We start from the raw sequence: 12830 nt of genomic DNA on the forward strand, positions 1-12830 counted from the left end.
GTGCCCAGCCCATACCCTCAGCCCAGGCAGCATTGATCCCCCTCCAGAACTGCGATGGTGTTCAGGGGGATGACCCAAGAAAGCACTCTGATTGACCCCTACTGGTTTTCTACTCTTCAGACCCTCAAGTAGGGTGTTTTTTTATCAGCATCTCAATTTCTTCTACATTCAGCCCCAGCGCCCTCCCTGCCACTCTTCATACCCCAGGGACCTACAAGCAGGGAGCAGACGGCAGCTAATTTTGGTACTACTTAAGGGTTCCCCCATTCTGGCCCCCTTCCGTTCCCTCCCCTAGGTTCTTTCCCTCTGGAGCTGTTTTTTTTTCCCCAGGAGGCTGCAGCACCCAGGGTTGGTACCCTTCCTAACCTACTACACCAGGGCTCACCTCCTCTTTAGGAACTGGGGCCATTAGATCAAAGATCACATTTGGCAGTTTTCATGGCCACCTGCCATTTCCCCATTAGAACAATAAAAATCAGTTTTCTCCTTAACCTCAAGCTACCAGTCTCTCTACTTCCCCTAAAGGGGAAGAGGAGAAAAAAGTTGGAGTGTAAAAATTCCCCTCCTCCCAATATTTAAGCTATTGCCATGACTCTCCCCCCTCCCCCCTGCAAAAAAGCTGTGAAGCCCTTTGCCTCGCTCTGGACAGCGTCGGGGGCCGGTGGGCAGGGACTGTGGCTTTGAATTTCTGGGTTGTTTTTCCTTCTACTCTGGGTACTTGTTCAGGTGTTGGGGTCTCTCCACTCCCCATCCGCATGTGTTTCTTTAGAAGCCTTTGGTCAACCAAGACCTTGACCTTCAGGCAGTTTGATCTGGGGTATTTTTGTTTGTTCTGTTTGAGATGTGTTTTTGTTGTTTTTTTGTTGTTTTGTCTTGGTTTTGGTTTTTCATCCTTGTGGTTCTGGAAAGCTTCTAATGTGTGGCATCTGACCAATTTTGAATTAGTCCTTTCTATAAAAGCAGTATTTATAAGGCTGGGCCCAGACTGGTTTGTGTGTTGTTCAGGGAAGGGGTTTGGGAGAGAAGGGAGTCATGGGCCAGTGCATGGTGAAATGGAAAAAGTTGAGAGAAGAATGCTTAGCCGAGTCCCTTAGCCTGAGATTATTTTTGACTCTTCATCTGTGTCCTTTAGGATTCGAAAACCTCAAAATAGGAGACGCTCAAACAAGGTAGTTTTTATTTCTTTAGAAACCCAGCGTTTGGCAGGTATGGTGGAGCTGAATTCATCTGGAACCCAGCCTCCTTCTAGCCCACTATTCCATTATTCTTTGGCTGTGGCCCTCATCCTCATGGTCCAAGATGGCTGCTGGAACTCCACCCATCACCATTTTGCAGGAAAGGAAGTCCCTTGCCTCCCAGAAGTACCACAGTGTACTTCTGTGCGCATCTTACTGGTCAGAACTTTAGCCACGTGGAAGGGCTGCAGAGGAGACTGGGAAATGCAATCCTTTAGTTGGATGCATTATGCCCAACAAAAAACTCTTGCTAAAGAACCCTGTAATTAAAGCTTTAAAATATTCAGATAATTATTTACTAAAAGAAGAAGGAAAAATGGATATTGAGCAGTGGCTAACAGTCTCTGACATTCTTATCAAGGAATCAAAATTTCCAGAGACTAGGCTATATCATAGCAGTTATTTAATACTTAGATTTTAGAATCAAAGAAACCTGGGTTTGAATCTTGGCTTGGTTTTGTGGGATTTTTGGTTTCCTATAGCAGGAAGGCCAGATTATTTGGACTCTCCTGCTGAAAACCAGAAGTAAAAAAAATATGAAAAGCATCAAATATTCAATAAAATACAGTTAAGGATATACTAAGCCAAAAATTTAAGGGAAAGGCCCATGGGGCCCTGAAGCCACTTTTGCTCTGAGGGTATTTGCTGATGTGAACAAACTTGGATTTCCTATTTGTAGCCTTACTGGGACAAGCAGGCAGAAGTCAAGGTCAAAGCCTGTCCAAGGTGAATCTAATAGGAGGTGGGATCCCACCGAACTACAAGCTCAGGTAAGGCTGACCCAGAACACTGCAGAGAAGATGTTTTAGATGCTGGGGGAGGGACTTTCCTGGTGGTGCAGTGGTTAAGAATCCTTTGCCTGCCAACGCAGGGGACGTGGGTTCAAGCCCTGATCTGGGAAGATCCCACATGCCATGGAGAAACTAAGCCTGTGCCAGCTACTGAGCCTGCGCTCTAGAGCCCGCGTGCCACAACTCCTGAAGCCTGCGCGCCTAGAGCCCGTGCTCTGCGACGAGAGAAGCCACTGCAATGAGAAGCCCGTGCACCGCAACGAAGAGTAGCCCTCGCTTGCTGCAACTAGAGAAAGCCCGCACGCAGTAACGAAGACCCAACGCAGCCAAAAATAAAATAAATAAATAAATTTTTAAAAAGATTTATTGAACTAAAGCTAGGTCTGAAGTAGCACAGAGACCAAAAAAAGAAAGAAAATAGGAAGCAAGGTTATGGAGGCTAGAGTGAGAAAGTCTAACGCATTTAACTGGCGTTCTAGAATCAGAAGAGAGAATGGTGCAATGATAATATTTAAGGACACGATGATTGCAGATTCCAGACTGGTAAAAAGACCGGTATGCCCAGTGAGTCATAGGCAGGATAAATAAAAAGAAATGAATACCTAGACACATGCAGTGAAAGTGTCCAGCTGTGATCTTCAGCAATTGATTTCTCTGAAGCTCAGTTTCTTAATCTGAAAAATGAGAATACTGACAGTTCCTCAAAAGACTGACATGTGAGCTGTTGCATCTAGAATGTTCAACAGTTGTGCTCACCAAAGACACCTCATGGCCTCTTCATAGTGTGAAGCTGGGGGAGCCTAAGTTTGGGGGACAGATGGGAGCTTACCCTGGATTCAAGTGGAAAGTGTGCCCAGGCGCCTTGCCCAGAACCTGGCGTGTAGTACACTCAGCACGATGACCTGCAGGGAGGCAAGGGGCCAAGGACGTCACTGAACACACTGCTTCCCCTAACAGAGGTGATGGTTTCAGCTGCTTCTGGGATGGCTGTGAGGCTAAGGGGACGTGCTGCACTTTCGAGTGCTTGGCACCATGCCTGCCACACAAGAAATGAACAAACAGGAACTAACTTTGTGATTTGAGACCCTCCTGCCACCCTGGCTGTTGATATCTGTCAATTTCCTTTCTGAACTCAACTTCCGCCAATTCCACCTCTAAGAGGCTGTTAGTCCCCACCACCCAAACCTCACTCAGACTTGCAGCCAGTTAAAAGCCTCAGGAGGAGCTACTTTTGACCAACAATCTGTTGGTCCAGCACAGGTGATTTTTGGAAAGGAGGTAGGACATGGGGATAGGAGCACAGCTGTGGGTGAGAATCTGGGCTCTGTTAATAACTGGTTTGTAATTCTCAGCCCTGGCCACCTCATTTGCAAAACGAGAACCGCAGTTGTCCTTCAGCCCGTGAGTTCTCTCGAGTCTTCGCCAGCCTTGAGTTGGCTTGCGAGGCTGCTGTTCACCTTCACTCTCTAACCCTGCATCCTGGCCTGGCATCCCTGTGGCCTACCAGGTATCCATCAAAGTCACGAAATCAGCAGGTACAGAGCCCAACAAGGGACTTCCTGTCTGGGTGCCCTTTAGGTTTGCTAGGGAGCTGTGAATGAACCAAACTTGAATCCTTAAGGACAGCGTGTCCCAAAGTTTTGCTGATCACGAGACTTCCTCAGGTGCTTGTTACAGAGTCCCAGCCCCTCTCTGAAGTTCTGATTCAGTAGGTGGGACCTGGGAGTCTGCATTATATTTATTTATTTATTTATCTATTTATTTGCCTCACTGCGCAGCTTGCAGGATCTTAGTTCCCTGACCAGGGGTTGAACCCGGGCCCCAGCAGTGAGAGTGCCGAGGCCTAACCACTGGACCGCCAGGGAATTCCCCGCATTTTTAAATAAGCACCCCAGTTGGGTCTGAAAATTAGGGCTGGGAAATAATCTCTTGGGTCATCACTAGAGTTTGCAGTTACACACACCATCTCCCACTCCTGTACCCACAGCCAAAAGGGAAAGGATGGTTTGGTGTAACTAGCTGACCCATTTCTACCACAAGTACACTCAAACTGTCAAAACCCAGTGTTTCCCAAAGTATCTTCTGAGGTACCATGGTTCTGTGAGGTGCTTCCCAATAAGGGGGTTCCGTGGTGAAATACTTTGGGGAAACGTTGCATTCTCTCTCTTGAAAATTCACATTGTGCAAAGGAAGAAACTCATTTAATGTTGTCTCACCCCACTTTGGTCCCCCTTTTCATGCAACACCTATGTATGCTAGTTCTACAGGATATATTTTGCAGAAACACTGGTTTATTGGCCATTGGATCTGGCAGAATCTGGAGTTCCCAAGTACTGGCTTCCATCTCCTCTGTTCCCTGCTTACGAGCACATCTTCTGTGGGCTCCCCATGGCACATCCATGTGGGAGTTGGGTTTGGACTGATGCGGTAGCAAGGCTGCCATTCTGGAGAAGGAACTGCCACAAAAACATAAGCCACAGAGAATTCATTTGGTCAGGGGTACTGCTGGTCCAGATGCCGTTTGCTGACTAAAATGGAGAATGGCATTTGGCCCCTGCAGACCTGCAGCCCAAGTGTTTCCCTCAGGGCAGCGGCCAAGCTCTTATTCCTTTGGCTCTCACACCACAGTGGTCTGTCTCTTCCATGTCTTTGAAGAATGGCAGCTTGAGATAAAGAAAGAGGGTTTTCCAGTCAGAGCACAAGCAGAGCCAAAGGTGTTAAAAAAGGACAAGCCAGCACACCGCAAGCAGGCCTGGCCCGAGCTCCTCAGCTCCAGGTGCCCTCGTCACATCTGCTGCTGGGTGCTTCTCCCTCAGAGTCCGCCAGGCAGGCTATAGCCCCAGGTATTCAGCCAGGAACACGGCCAGGATGCGGCTCAGGTTGTGTACCGTGGGTGGGTGCAGGTTGGCCTCAGAGTCATCGGACGTGTGCCAGACAGAGGGGAAGGGTGTGGAGATGAGGTGGAGCACGGGGACCCCTGCAGGACAGAGAGGAGGCTCAGGCTTGTGCGTGGCCCCCAACTGACCCAGGAGCCCAGGCCCACGTCTGGGGAACCTTGCCTTGTCCCCCGCAGAAGACACTCTGTTGTGGCACTTGAAGAATTCTGAACAATGATTTTCAGTGTGTGAGGGTACATGTCCGTTTTAAAAATACATCCAGTATATTATTTTCACAACGCAAATTAGAAAAACTCAAAACTTAACGGATTATGGAAAGACAGAAGAAGGGAAGGAGGTCTTTGACCTTCCTCGCCGGGTGTACATTATTAGGCTCTTTTTCTCTTCTTTACTGATAGTTAACATTTATGTTCTATTCCAGGCCCGAGTCTAAGGCCATAACCACACACAACTTTATCCTTACAATAATCATGTAAGGTGTACTATAATACCCCTGTTTTACAGATGTGGACACTGAGACACAGAGGCAGGCAGAGTGACTCGCCTAAGGTCTCGCCTCTAGTAAAGAGCACAGTCAGAATTTGAACCCAGGCCACATGTCTCCAGAGTGTGTGCTCCTAACCCTTGCACTGCATTGGGTTCCTGTCCTCAGAGTGTTTCACTCTTTGTTTGTCCAGATTTGGTAAATATCTGTCCCCCCGCTAGACGGGAGCCAGGTGGATTATGGCCCGTCACTGTATCCCTGACAGCTGGCTCAGTACCTGCCTTGGGAAGTATTCAGTGAATGAATCAATAAAGGCATTGTAAGAAATGCATATTTGTTGAATGAGTAAATTATAGAATAAAAATTTAAGAAGCCGTTTTTAGCACTTACTGTATATGCCAAGCACCGTGTAAGAAGGCATTTTATATATCTAATCTTATCTAATCCTCCCAACCCTGTGATTAAGAATACATAACATAAATTTGGTGTAGCCACTATGGAAAACAGTATGAAGGTTCCTCAAAAAATTAAAAGTAAAACTGCCATATGAAGAAAAAAAAGAATACATACATACGTCTGTGTTTGTATGTATCTATCTCTTCCTTTTCCAGAAGAAATGGGGCCACAGAGAGGCTCAGTAATTTGCGTTAGGTCAACCAATGGTAAGTTGCAGATCGTAGAACCCAGACCTATCCAATTCTAAAACCTATGTTTTGAACCCCTCTACCAGATGTCGTCAACCCTGGCTGTGCATCAGAATCACCTGGGAGTTTTGTAAAAATAATGTAGAGGCCCCAGATTGTGGTTCAGTAGGCCTGAAATGTGACTGGGCATTTTTCGAAGCTCAGGTGATTATGCTGGGTGGCCAAGGGCTTGAGAGGCAAGATCTAGAAGAAACTGCAATCACTGAGGCACAACTAGTAATAGCTAACATTTCTTGAACACTCGCTAGTGCCAGGCACTGGTCCAAGGTCTTTCCATTCAATCCCCTCAACAACTCTGAGATGGGGGCTGTTATCATCCCCATCCTTACAGATGAGGAAATCAAGGCACAAAGAGGTTAAGCAGTTTGCCACCTTCCCTAATCTGGGAAGGGGCCGGGGCCAGGTCGTATCTGTGGCTCCCTGGGACCCCTGCCCACCACTCCTCCCCACAGCAAGTACCTCGGCGGAGGAAGGGGATGTGGTCGTCTTCCACAGAGCCAGGGGGCTCCCCGGGCTGGAAGTACATCACTTCCCAAGGATGAGACTGCAGTAGGTTCAGACGGTGCAGGCGCTTCTCTGGAGGCGGTGGGGATTAGAGAGCAAGGGTCAGCCCCTCAACGGTCAAAGGTTCCCCTGCTCACAAATCAGAGGAGGGCAGGGGGTCTGGGGGCGAAGCTCTGATCGTCCCAACAAGGATGAATGTTAGTTACCCCTTACCGCAGGCCGACGATGTTCCCAGTCTCAATCCCTCTGAGTCTAAAGAGGTAGATACCCCTATTATTACCATCATGCCCATTTTACAGATAGGAAATTGAGGCTCAGAGAGAGGAAGCCACTTGCCCAAGTTCACACAGCTGGTAAGAAAGAGAGCCAGAATTTGAACCCAGGGCTATCCGACCCCAGAGCCCCCGTTTGTAATCACTTCATTTGACTGCTGTGGGGTCTTTTTGTGTTTCTGTCCTAGTGCTTTAGAGAGAGACTAGGGAGGTAGAGGGAAGGTTGGATGACCCCTTAGAGGACAGGTGCCTGGCCTCCCTCCAGCATCCCAGGTGGGTGCCTGCCTCCTTACCGATGCTCCTCAGCCGATGGAACCAGTGGGCTGTGCGAGGAAAGTGACTGTAGAAGGTCGGGTTGGGGGCTCCCAGGAGATCAAGAAGCATAAAGAGATCCTAGGGAGAGAGGCCAGGACTGGAGAGGCCAGGCGGGATGCTGCCAGCCTCGTGTCACCCGCTTCCCACCTCACCGGAACCCAGTGGGGCCTGGTCTTACAATAGCCTGGATCCTGGTGAAGCTGGGGCCGTGGGGTGCAGACTCCATGAGCTGGGCCAGGTGCCGGGAGCCGTAAAGCGAGTCCTTGGGTCCCCACTCCTTCAGTGCCTCTTCACCGTCCAAGAAGAGCAGCTGCAAGGTCACTGGGGCTGCCTGTGAGGGCCAGTGGTCAGGGCCAGCGCAGTGCCAGCCCTCAGCCTCAGTGCACACACATTTCCTGCCTGCTTGCACAGCTGACGAGGGCAAACTAAGTCTCCTCGCTCGAACAGCACGGTGGCCAAGAGTACAGACTTGGAGCCAGACTGCCTGCGTTCAAATCCTGGCTGGGCTGCTCAGTAGCCAAGCAGTCGTGGGTAAGTTACTAAGTTCTCAAAGCACCGGCTTCCTTATGTAGAAATGGGGTTAATACCAGTCCTCATCATAGGGTAGGATTCGAACCCAGGTCCTAGGACAGCGCCTGGCACATAGTAACTAAACAAGGATTAGCTCTGATTGTAATTGTTATTCCTCAAGTTCATGTAGCAAAAGAGACAGACCCACAAATAAATAATTATACAAACGATGAAATGCAGTCGGGCAAATGCTTCCAAGAACAACAGCGTCCTGATCTGGCCTAGGGAACATGTCAGGTCTATCGGAAAGGGATGTTTGCACTGAGGCTGAGTAGGAGCTGGCCTGGTAAGATGGAGCAGAGGGAAGAGTGTTCCCCGGTGAGGAAGCAACATGAATCAGAACTGGAGCCAAAGAAGGTGCCAAAGAGGTTTGAGTAGAGACCCGAGGGGTCAGCAAGGGCCAGGGAGCTTGGGCTTTGTTACAGGGCCACTGGGGTTTGAGCCATGGAAGGGATCTGAGCAGGGGAGGAGCATGAGGAGATCTGTGTTTCCGTTCATTCATTCCATACATTTTAAAAAAAAATTTTTCCCACAGGGTTGATGTTTTTATCTTTTTGTTGTTGTTGTTTTAGCATGTGGGCTCTTAGTTCCCCGACCAGGGATCGAACCCATGCCCCTGCATTGGAAGCGCAGAGTCCTAACCACTGGACCACCAGGGAAGTCCCTCCATACATTTTTATTGACATCCTACTTTATGCCAGGCAATATTCTCAGCCCAGAGGATACAGCAGGAAATAAACGCAGCCAAGGGCGTGGCTATCTGGAGCTTATTCTAGTTGGGGAAACATAAACAAATCAACATAAAGCACCATGAGGCATGGGAGAGTGACAGGGAGCTATTTTAGGGTGGCTGGGAAGGTCTCTTTGAGGAGGCGACATCAAAGTGGACATCTGAATGAAGGGTGGCAGCCAGCCAGGAATATATCCGAGAAAATCACATTCTAGGCAGAGCAAAGAGCAAGTGCAAATGCCTGGGGTGGGAGTGAATTGTGTGCCTTGAGGTACACAGAGGAGGTGGGAGGCTAGAGTGGAGTGAGTGAGGGGTGAGAGGTGGGAGGGGAGACCAGAGAGGTGAGAGGGCACACCTCGGCTAAGAGAAGGGCTCTGGCTTACTTGTGGAACAAGGTGAGAGCTGTGGGAGAGAAGGGACAGGATCTGACATTCAGGAAATGGAAAGACCCTGTGGCTGTGTTGTGGAGCGGAGGAAGACAAGACCAAGCACGGGATGGTGTTGGTATGGACCAAGGCAGAGGCAGTCCCCACCTACCCACCCCCACCCTACCCTGGCTCCTCACCTGCTCCTTGGCTCTAGCCAGCTCCAGGTCCAGGGCCTGGGCCAGCTCCAGTAGGAGGGCGCAAGGCACAGCCGAATCCGTGGCCCCCACAAAGGGGGCTGACCCAGATGGGAAGAGCTTCGAGTCGTAATGGCAGGCAAGGGTGAGGTGACGGGCAGCCCTTGGGTCCAGCGTGGCCACCACGTTGCTGAAGTGCAGTGGCCCCAGGGGTGTCGAGGCTGTGAAGGGGTCCAGTTCTACATGCCAGCCTGCTGTCAGGGTCCGCAGTGTGGCCTCCAGGAACTAGTGGCAAGAGAGAGGTGGGCGAGTGGGTAGGGACTGGGGAGAAGGTCGGAAGAAGGGCCATGTGACCTGAACCATGCCGAGCAGTCAGGTTGACTCACAAATCTCACTTCAGTTTAATCGTTCCCTTGATACACTTCTGCTGAGTACCTACTAAGTGCCAGGCGTGGAGTGACCCTGTCTCTTGATGCCAAGACTAATCACAGCTCATCCTTCCATAGCACTCACTCTGTGCCAAGCCCTTGTTCTAGGAACCCTGTGGAGTGGGGACTGTCAATGGTTCCATTCTGCAGATGAGGCAACTGAGGCACAGAGAAGTTAAGAAACTAGTTTAAGGTCACACTCCAAGTGGCTGATGTGGATTTGAACTCAGGCAGTGTTCAAATGACTCTCAATACTTTCTGAGAGGCAATGTAGAGATGTTACCACACCGGCTCTGGAGCCAACCCATTTGGGTTGAAACCCTAGGTATATCATTCATTAGCTGTGGGATTTGGGCAAAATGCCTAACTATTCTGCGCCTCAGTTTCCCCATCTACACAATGAAGATCAGATTGGTGCCCACCTTATCCGGCTGTTGCTGATGCTTAGCCTATAGTAAGATTTTGGTGGGGGCAGTAAAGAGGGCAATGGTCTGGTGGTTAGCAGGATAGGACTCTAGAGTCACATTACGCCCAGCCAGAGCCCTAGCTCTGCCACTTGGGCAGAATACCTATTTCCTTGGTGGGCTGCGGGGTCAGGGGTTGGAGGTGGGGCCCCTTACCTTTCTGACTTGGAGATTGCCGGGGCTGCCGGGGGTCCGCACAACCAGCAGGGGGCGCAGATAATTGTTCCAGAGACGGTGAGGGTCCAGTTGCCCCACCACCCTCCGCACACCGGCTTCGGGGAGACTTCCGATCGACGGGCCCTTGGGAAGGAGGTGGGGAAGAGAAGAGCAGAGCGTGAAAGCAACACTCATTCCAACCCTACCCTGGGAGCTGTCGTCCCTAAGAAGCCCCAGTTCCTCTTCCTAATCGCAGCCTCCAGCATCGGAGGTTTCTAGGATAAATCCTAGACTCGGGAAAGTACCCCCAAGCCCATCCGGCCCAGCCCACCCCCATCTTGATGGGGGAAATCGAGGCCCAGCGAGAGTAAGGGACTCTTCCAAATAAATGACTTTAGGATTAGAACCCAGAACTCCCAGTGTTACTCCTCCAGACCCTTCCTCTTACGGGGTAACCGCTATTACAGAACAAGCCCGAAGCCTCATTCCGTTGGAAAGAGGCATGTGCTCTAAAGACGGAGACGGCGGCACCTGCGGCTAGGGCAATCCGATAAAGATAAAGTCACGTCAACCTGAAACCTCGGCGAAGGGGAGGCGGGGAATAAGGGCCCCCGCAGTGCCCGCGTCCCCTCCCGGCCTCACCCGCAGCTCCCGGCCTAGCGGCAGCTCCTCAGACTGGCGGTGCCAGCCGCTCCAACTGGTGTATAACACCGAGGCCACCGCCAGCGCCAGCAGCAGCAGAGGCAACAGCTGCGCCCGAGGTAGCAGGCGGCGCTTGGGCGGTGAGGGTGGCTCCAAAAGGCCGCGTTCCCCGAGCCGTAGCCGGGGCCGCCCGCGGCCCCCGGAACGCATGGCAGCTTTGCCCTGAAAACCGGTCTGGGACAGCGGATAGAGTTTAGGCCCAGCCAAGTCCCACCCCGTGGAATCACGGGACCAATGAGCAACAAGAGCGGCTGCACCATCCCACACTTCCGCGGACAGTAAAGCCAATTGGACTTTCTTTCTGAGGACACGCCTCCCTGTCTCCCCGGAGCTTTGGGGGTTGGTTCCCCTGAGGGTTGCACAACCCAAAAGGGAGCGCGAAAGAGGTAGGCACCGCCTCAGCGGAGGAGGGGAAGCCAATGAGAATCGTTTGATCATGGAAAACATTCGACCTGCCGGGCGCAGGTCCACGCCCCTCCCGGATGTAGGCAAAGGATTGGTTACCCCTAGTCAAAAGATCAATAGACACTTAAAGGAACGGTCTCCGAAGGAAAAGGGGAGGTGTCCATCCCGGAAGCGAGGAGCGGATTGGCTTCGCGGAGGCCGCTCCCCCAAAGGCAGGGTGGGCGGGCATGTGGAAATAGCTTGTCCTTTCCTTCTCTCAACCTGTGCGGTTCTACAACAAAATGGTTTGAATCAGTCCCGCTTTCTTTTCCTCTCCACTATCGTGAATATCCGCCCCGTACTGTCCTGAATGGCCGGGAATCACCATGTGAAGCTTTTATCCCAAAGCCGCGAGGGGCTGGTGGAAATCGCTATGGCAACTGGCCACGCCCCCACCCACTGGTTGGGTTTGCGCAGGCGCCCACGGAAGTGGGCCGCAGGAAGCGGAAGTCCCGCCTCTGTTGCGCTCTCTGTGGAAGGCTGAGGCAACGCGGAGACGGTAGTGACTTGAGAGTGCGGCCACCACCATCGCCAACATGTGAGGCCGGGCTAGGCTTAGGTGGCGGGAGTGGGGTTGAGGGTGTATATTTGGCCACTTACCGGTGGAAGGGGATGGGCAGAGCCGGGGGCGGAGGCAAACATTTTAGGGGTAAAGTGGCGTACTTTTCTACTGATGCGTTTGAGAACGGACGTGGGGCCTTTGACGGATTCTGACTTCGGGAGGAGGGACAGCTTTATCGGATAACGGGCTGGGCTTTCCCAAATAATGAATCTTACTGAAATGAATTTTAAGGGGAAGCGCTTTTACGAATAAAGAACCTGGAAGAGGGGAGTACGGACTTGTAGGAAAAACGATCTTAGATAAGGGGTTTATACGGATAATTTGAGCTGGAGACGGTTGGCTTTCCAACTACATTCTCGATTTTTACGGATAACGAGTTACGGGAATGATTTTCCTTACGTATTCATTCAACAATTATTTATTGAGTGCTCCTATATCAGGCTGCTTTAGACACATAGGCTCTATCAGTAAATTACCCCACTCCCCCAAGGAAGAAAATCCCCTTCTGCATCTTATGGGATGGGAAGAGGCAGGCAGTAAACGTAATGGTAATAAACAGGTAAAGTATGTGGTGTGTTAGGTGACCGGGACTATGAATAAAGAAACAGTAGAGCAGGGTGAAACAATGTGGAACGCTACTTTTGAGAGACAGGACACATAAAGGAGGCAACACTTGAGCAAAAACCTGAAGAAAGTGAGAGAGTGTACTACAGAGATATCTGGGGAGGTATCCAGGCAGAGGGAAAAGCAAATGCAGGGACTCAAGAAGAAAGTTTGCCTAATATCTATTTTTTAATATAAATGTATCTATTTTTATTTATTTATTTTTGTCTGCGTTGGGTCTTCGTTGCTGCGCGCGGGCTTTTCTCTAGTTGTGGCGAGCGAGGGCTACTCTTCGTTGTGGTGCGCGGGCTTCTCGTTGCGGTGGCTTCTCGTTGCGGAGCACGGGCTCTAGGCGTGCGGGCTTCAGTAGTTGTGGCTCCCCGGCTCTAGAGCGCGGGCTCAATAAT

The 12830-nt window shown here is 50.8% G+C and overlaps 3 protein-coding genes across 8 annotated transcripts in view; 2 read left to right on the top strand and 1 right to left on the bottom strand.

Moving 5' to 3' along the window:
- FBXO46 (F-box protein 46) overlaps positions 1–2157 on the top strand; it is a 15141-nt gene extending 12984 nt beyond the window's left edge. For 3 of the 4 annotated variants that reach the window (XM_024768394.1, XM_024768395.1, XM_024768396.1), the window contains 2 exons: positions 1915–2005; positions 2107–2157. In XM_024768394.1, the coding sequence (XP_024624162.1) occupies positions 1915–2005; positions 2107–2128 (113 nt within the window). In that variant the 3' untranslated portion in view covers positions 2129–2157. Of the gene's footprint in view, positions 1–1914; positions 2006–2106 lie in introns of those variants that run through there. The other variant, XR_003006312.1, reaches the window with a different exon arrangement.
- A 215-nt stretch (positions 2158–2372) lies between these two features.
- Positions 2373–11005, bottom strand: QPCTL (glutaminyl-peptide cyclotransferase like). Of its 3 annotated transcripts, XR_003006317.1 has the most exons (8): positions 10755–11005; positions 10113–10256; positions 9068–9349; positions 7381–7533; positions 7181–7280; positions 6571–6687; positions 2856–5003; positions 2373–2700 (listed from the first exon to the last, which is right to left on the bottom strand). XR_003006317.1 is itself a non-coding variant. In XM_024768473.1 (7 exons), exons 1-7 carry the CDS (start codon positions 10962–10964, stop codon positions 4858–4860), a joined length of 1152 nt encoding a protein of 383 aa, XP_024624241.1. In that variant the 5' UTR covers positions 10965–11005; the 3' UTR covers positions 2373–4857. The 3 variants fall into 3 exon arrangements, 2 of the variants coding, with proteins under 2 accessions (XP_024624241.1, XP_024624242.1); XM_024768473.1 differs by having other exon boundaries at positions 2373–5003; XM_024768474.1 differs by lacking the exons at positions 2373–2700; positions 2856–5003; positions 6571–6687 and adding an exon at positions 6704–6867.
- Positions 11006–11700: 695 nt separating this feature from the next.
- The window catches only part of SNRPD2 (small nuclear ribonucleoprotein D2 polypeptide), a 5602-nt gene continuing 4472 nt past the window's right edge, over positions 11701–12830 (top strand). The window contains exon 1 of the mRNA XM_024768476.1: positions 11701–11796. Coding sequence (XP_024624244.1) covers positions 11795–11796 — 2 coding nt within the window. The 5' untranslated portion in view covers positions 11701–11794. The remainder of the gene's footprint in view (positions 11797–12830) is intronic.

Source organism: Neophocaena asiaeorientalis, unplaced genomic scaffold (assembly GCF_003031525.2).
Source record: "Neophocaena asiaeorientalis asiaeorientalis breed wild unplaced genomic scaffold, Neophocaena_asiaeorientalis_V1.1 scaffold629, whole genome shotgun sequence".
In the NCBI taxonomy this organism is placed as follows: Eukaryota; Metazoa; Chordata; class Mammalia; order Artiodactyla; family Phocoenidae; genus Neophocaena; species Neophocaena asiaeorientalis.

Excerpts from the sequence above, each read along its gene's own strand:
- QPCTL (XM_024768473.1), bottom strand. The coding sequence starts at position 10,964 with ATGCGTTCCGGGGGCCGCGGGCGGCCCCGGCTACGGCTCGGGGAACGC. Across the intron at positions 10,257-10,754 it reads CGCTAGGCCGGGAGCTGCGG|GGCCCGTCGATCGGAAGTCT; the intron begins GTGAGGCCGGGA and ends CTCCTTCCCAAG. Across the intron at positions 7,281-7,380 it reads TCACCAGGATCCAGGCTATT|GATCTCTTTATGCTTCTTGA; the intron begins GTAAGACCAGGC and ends CTCTCTCCCTAG.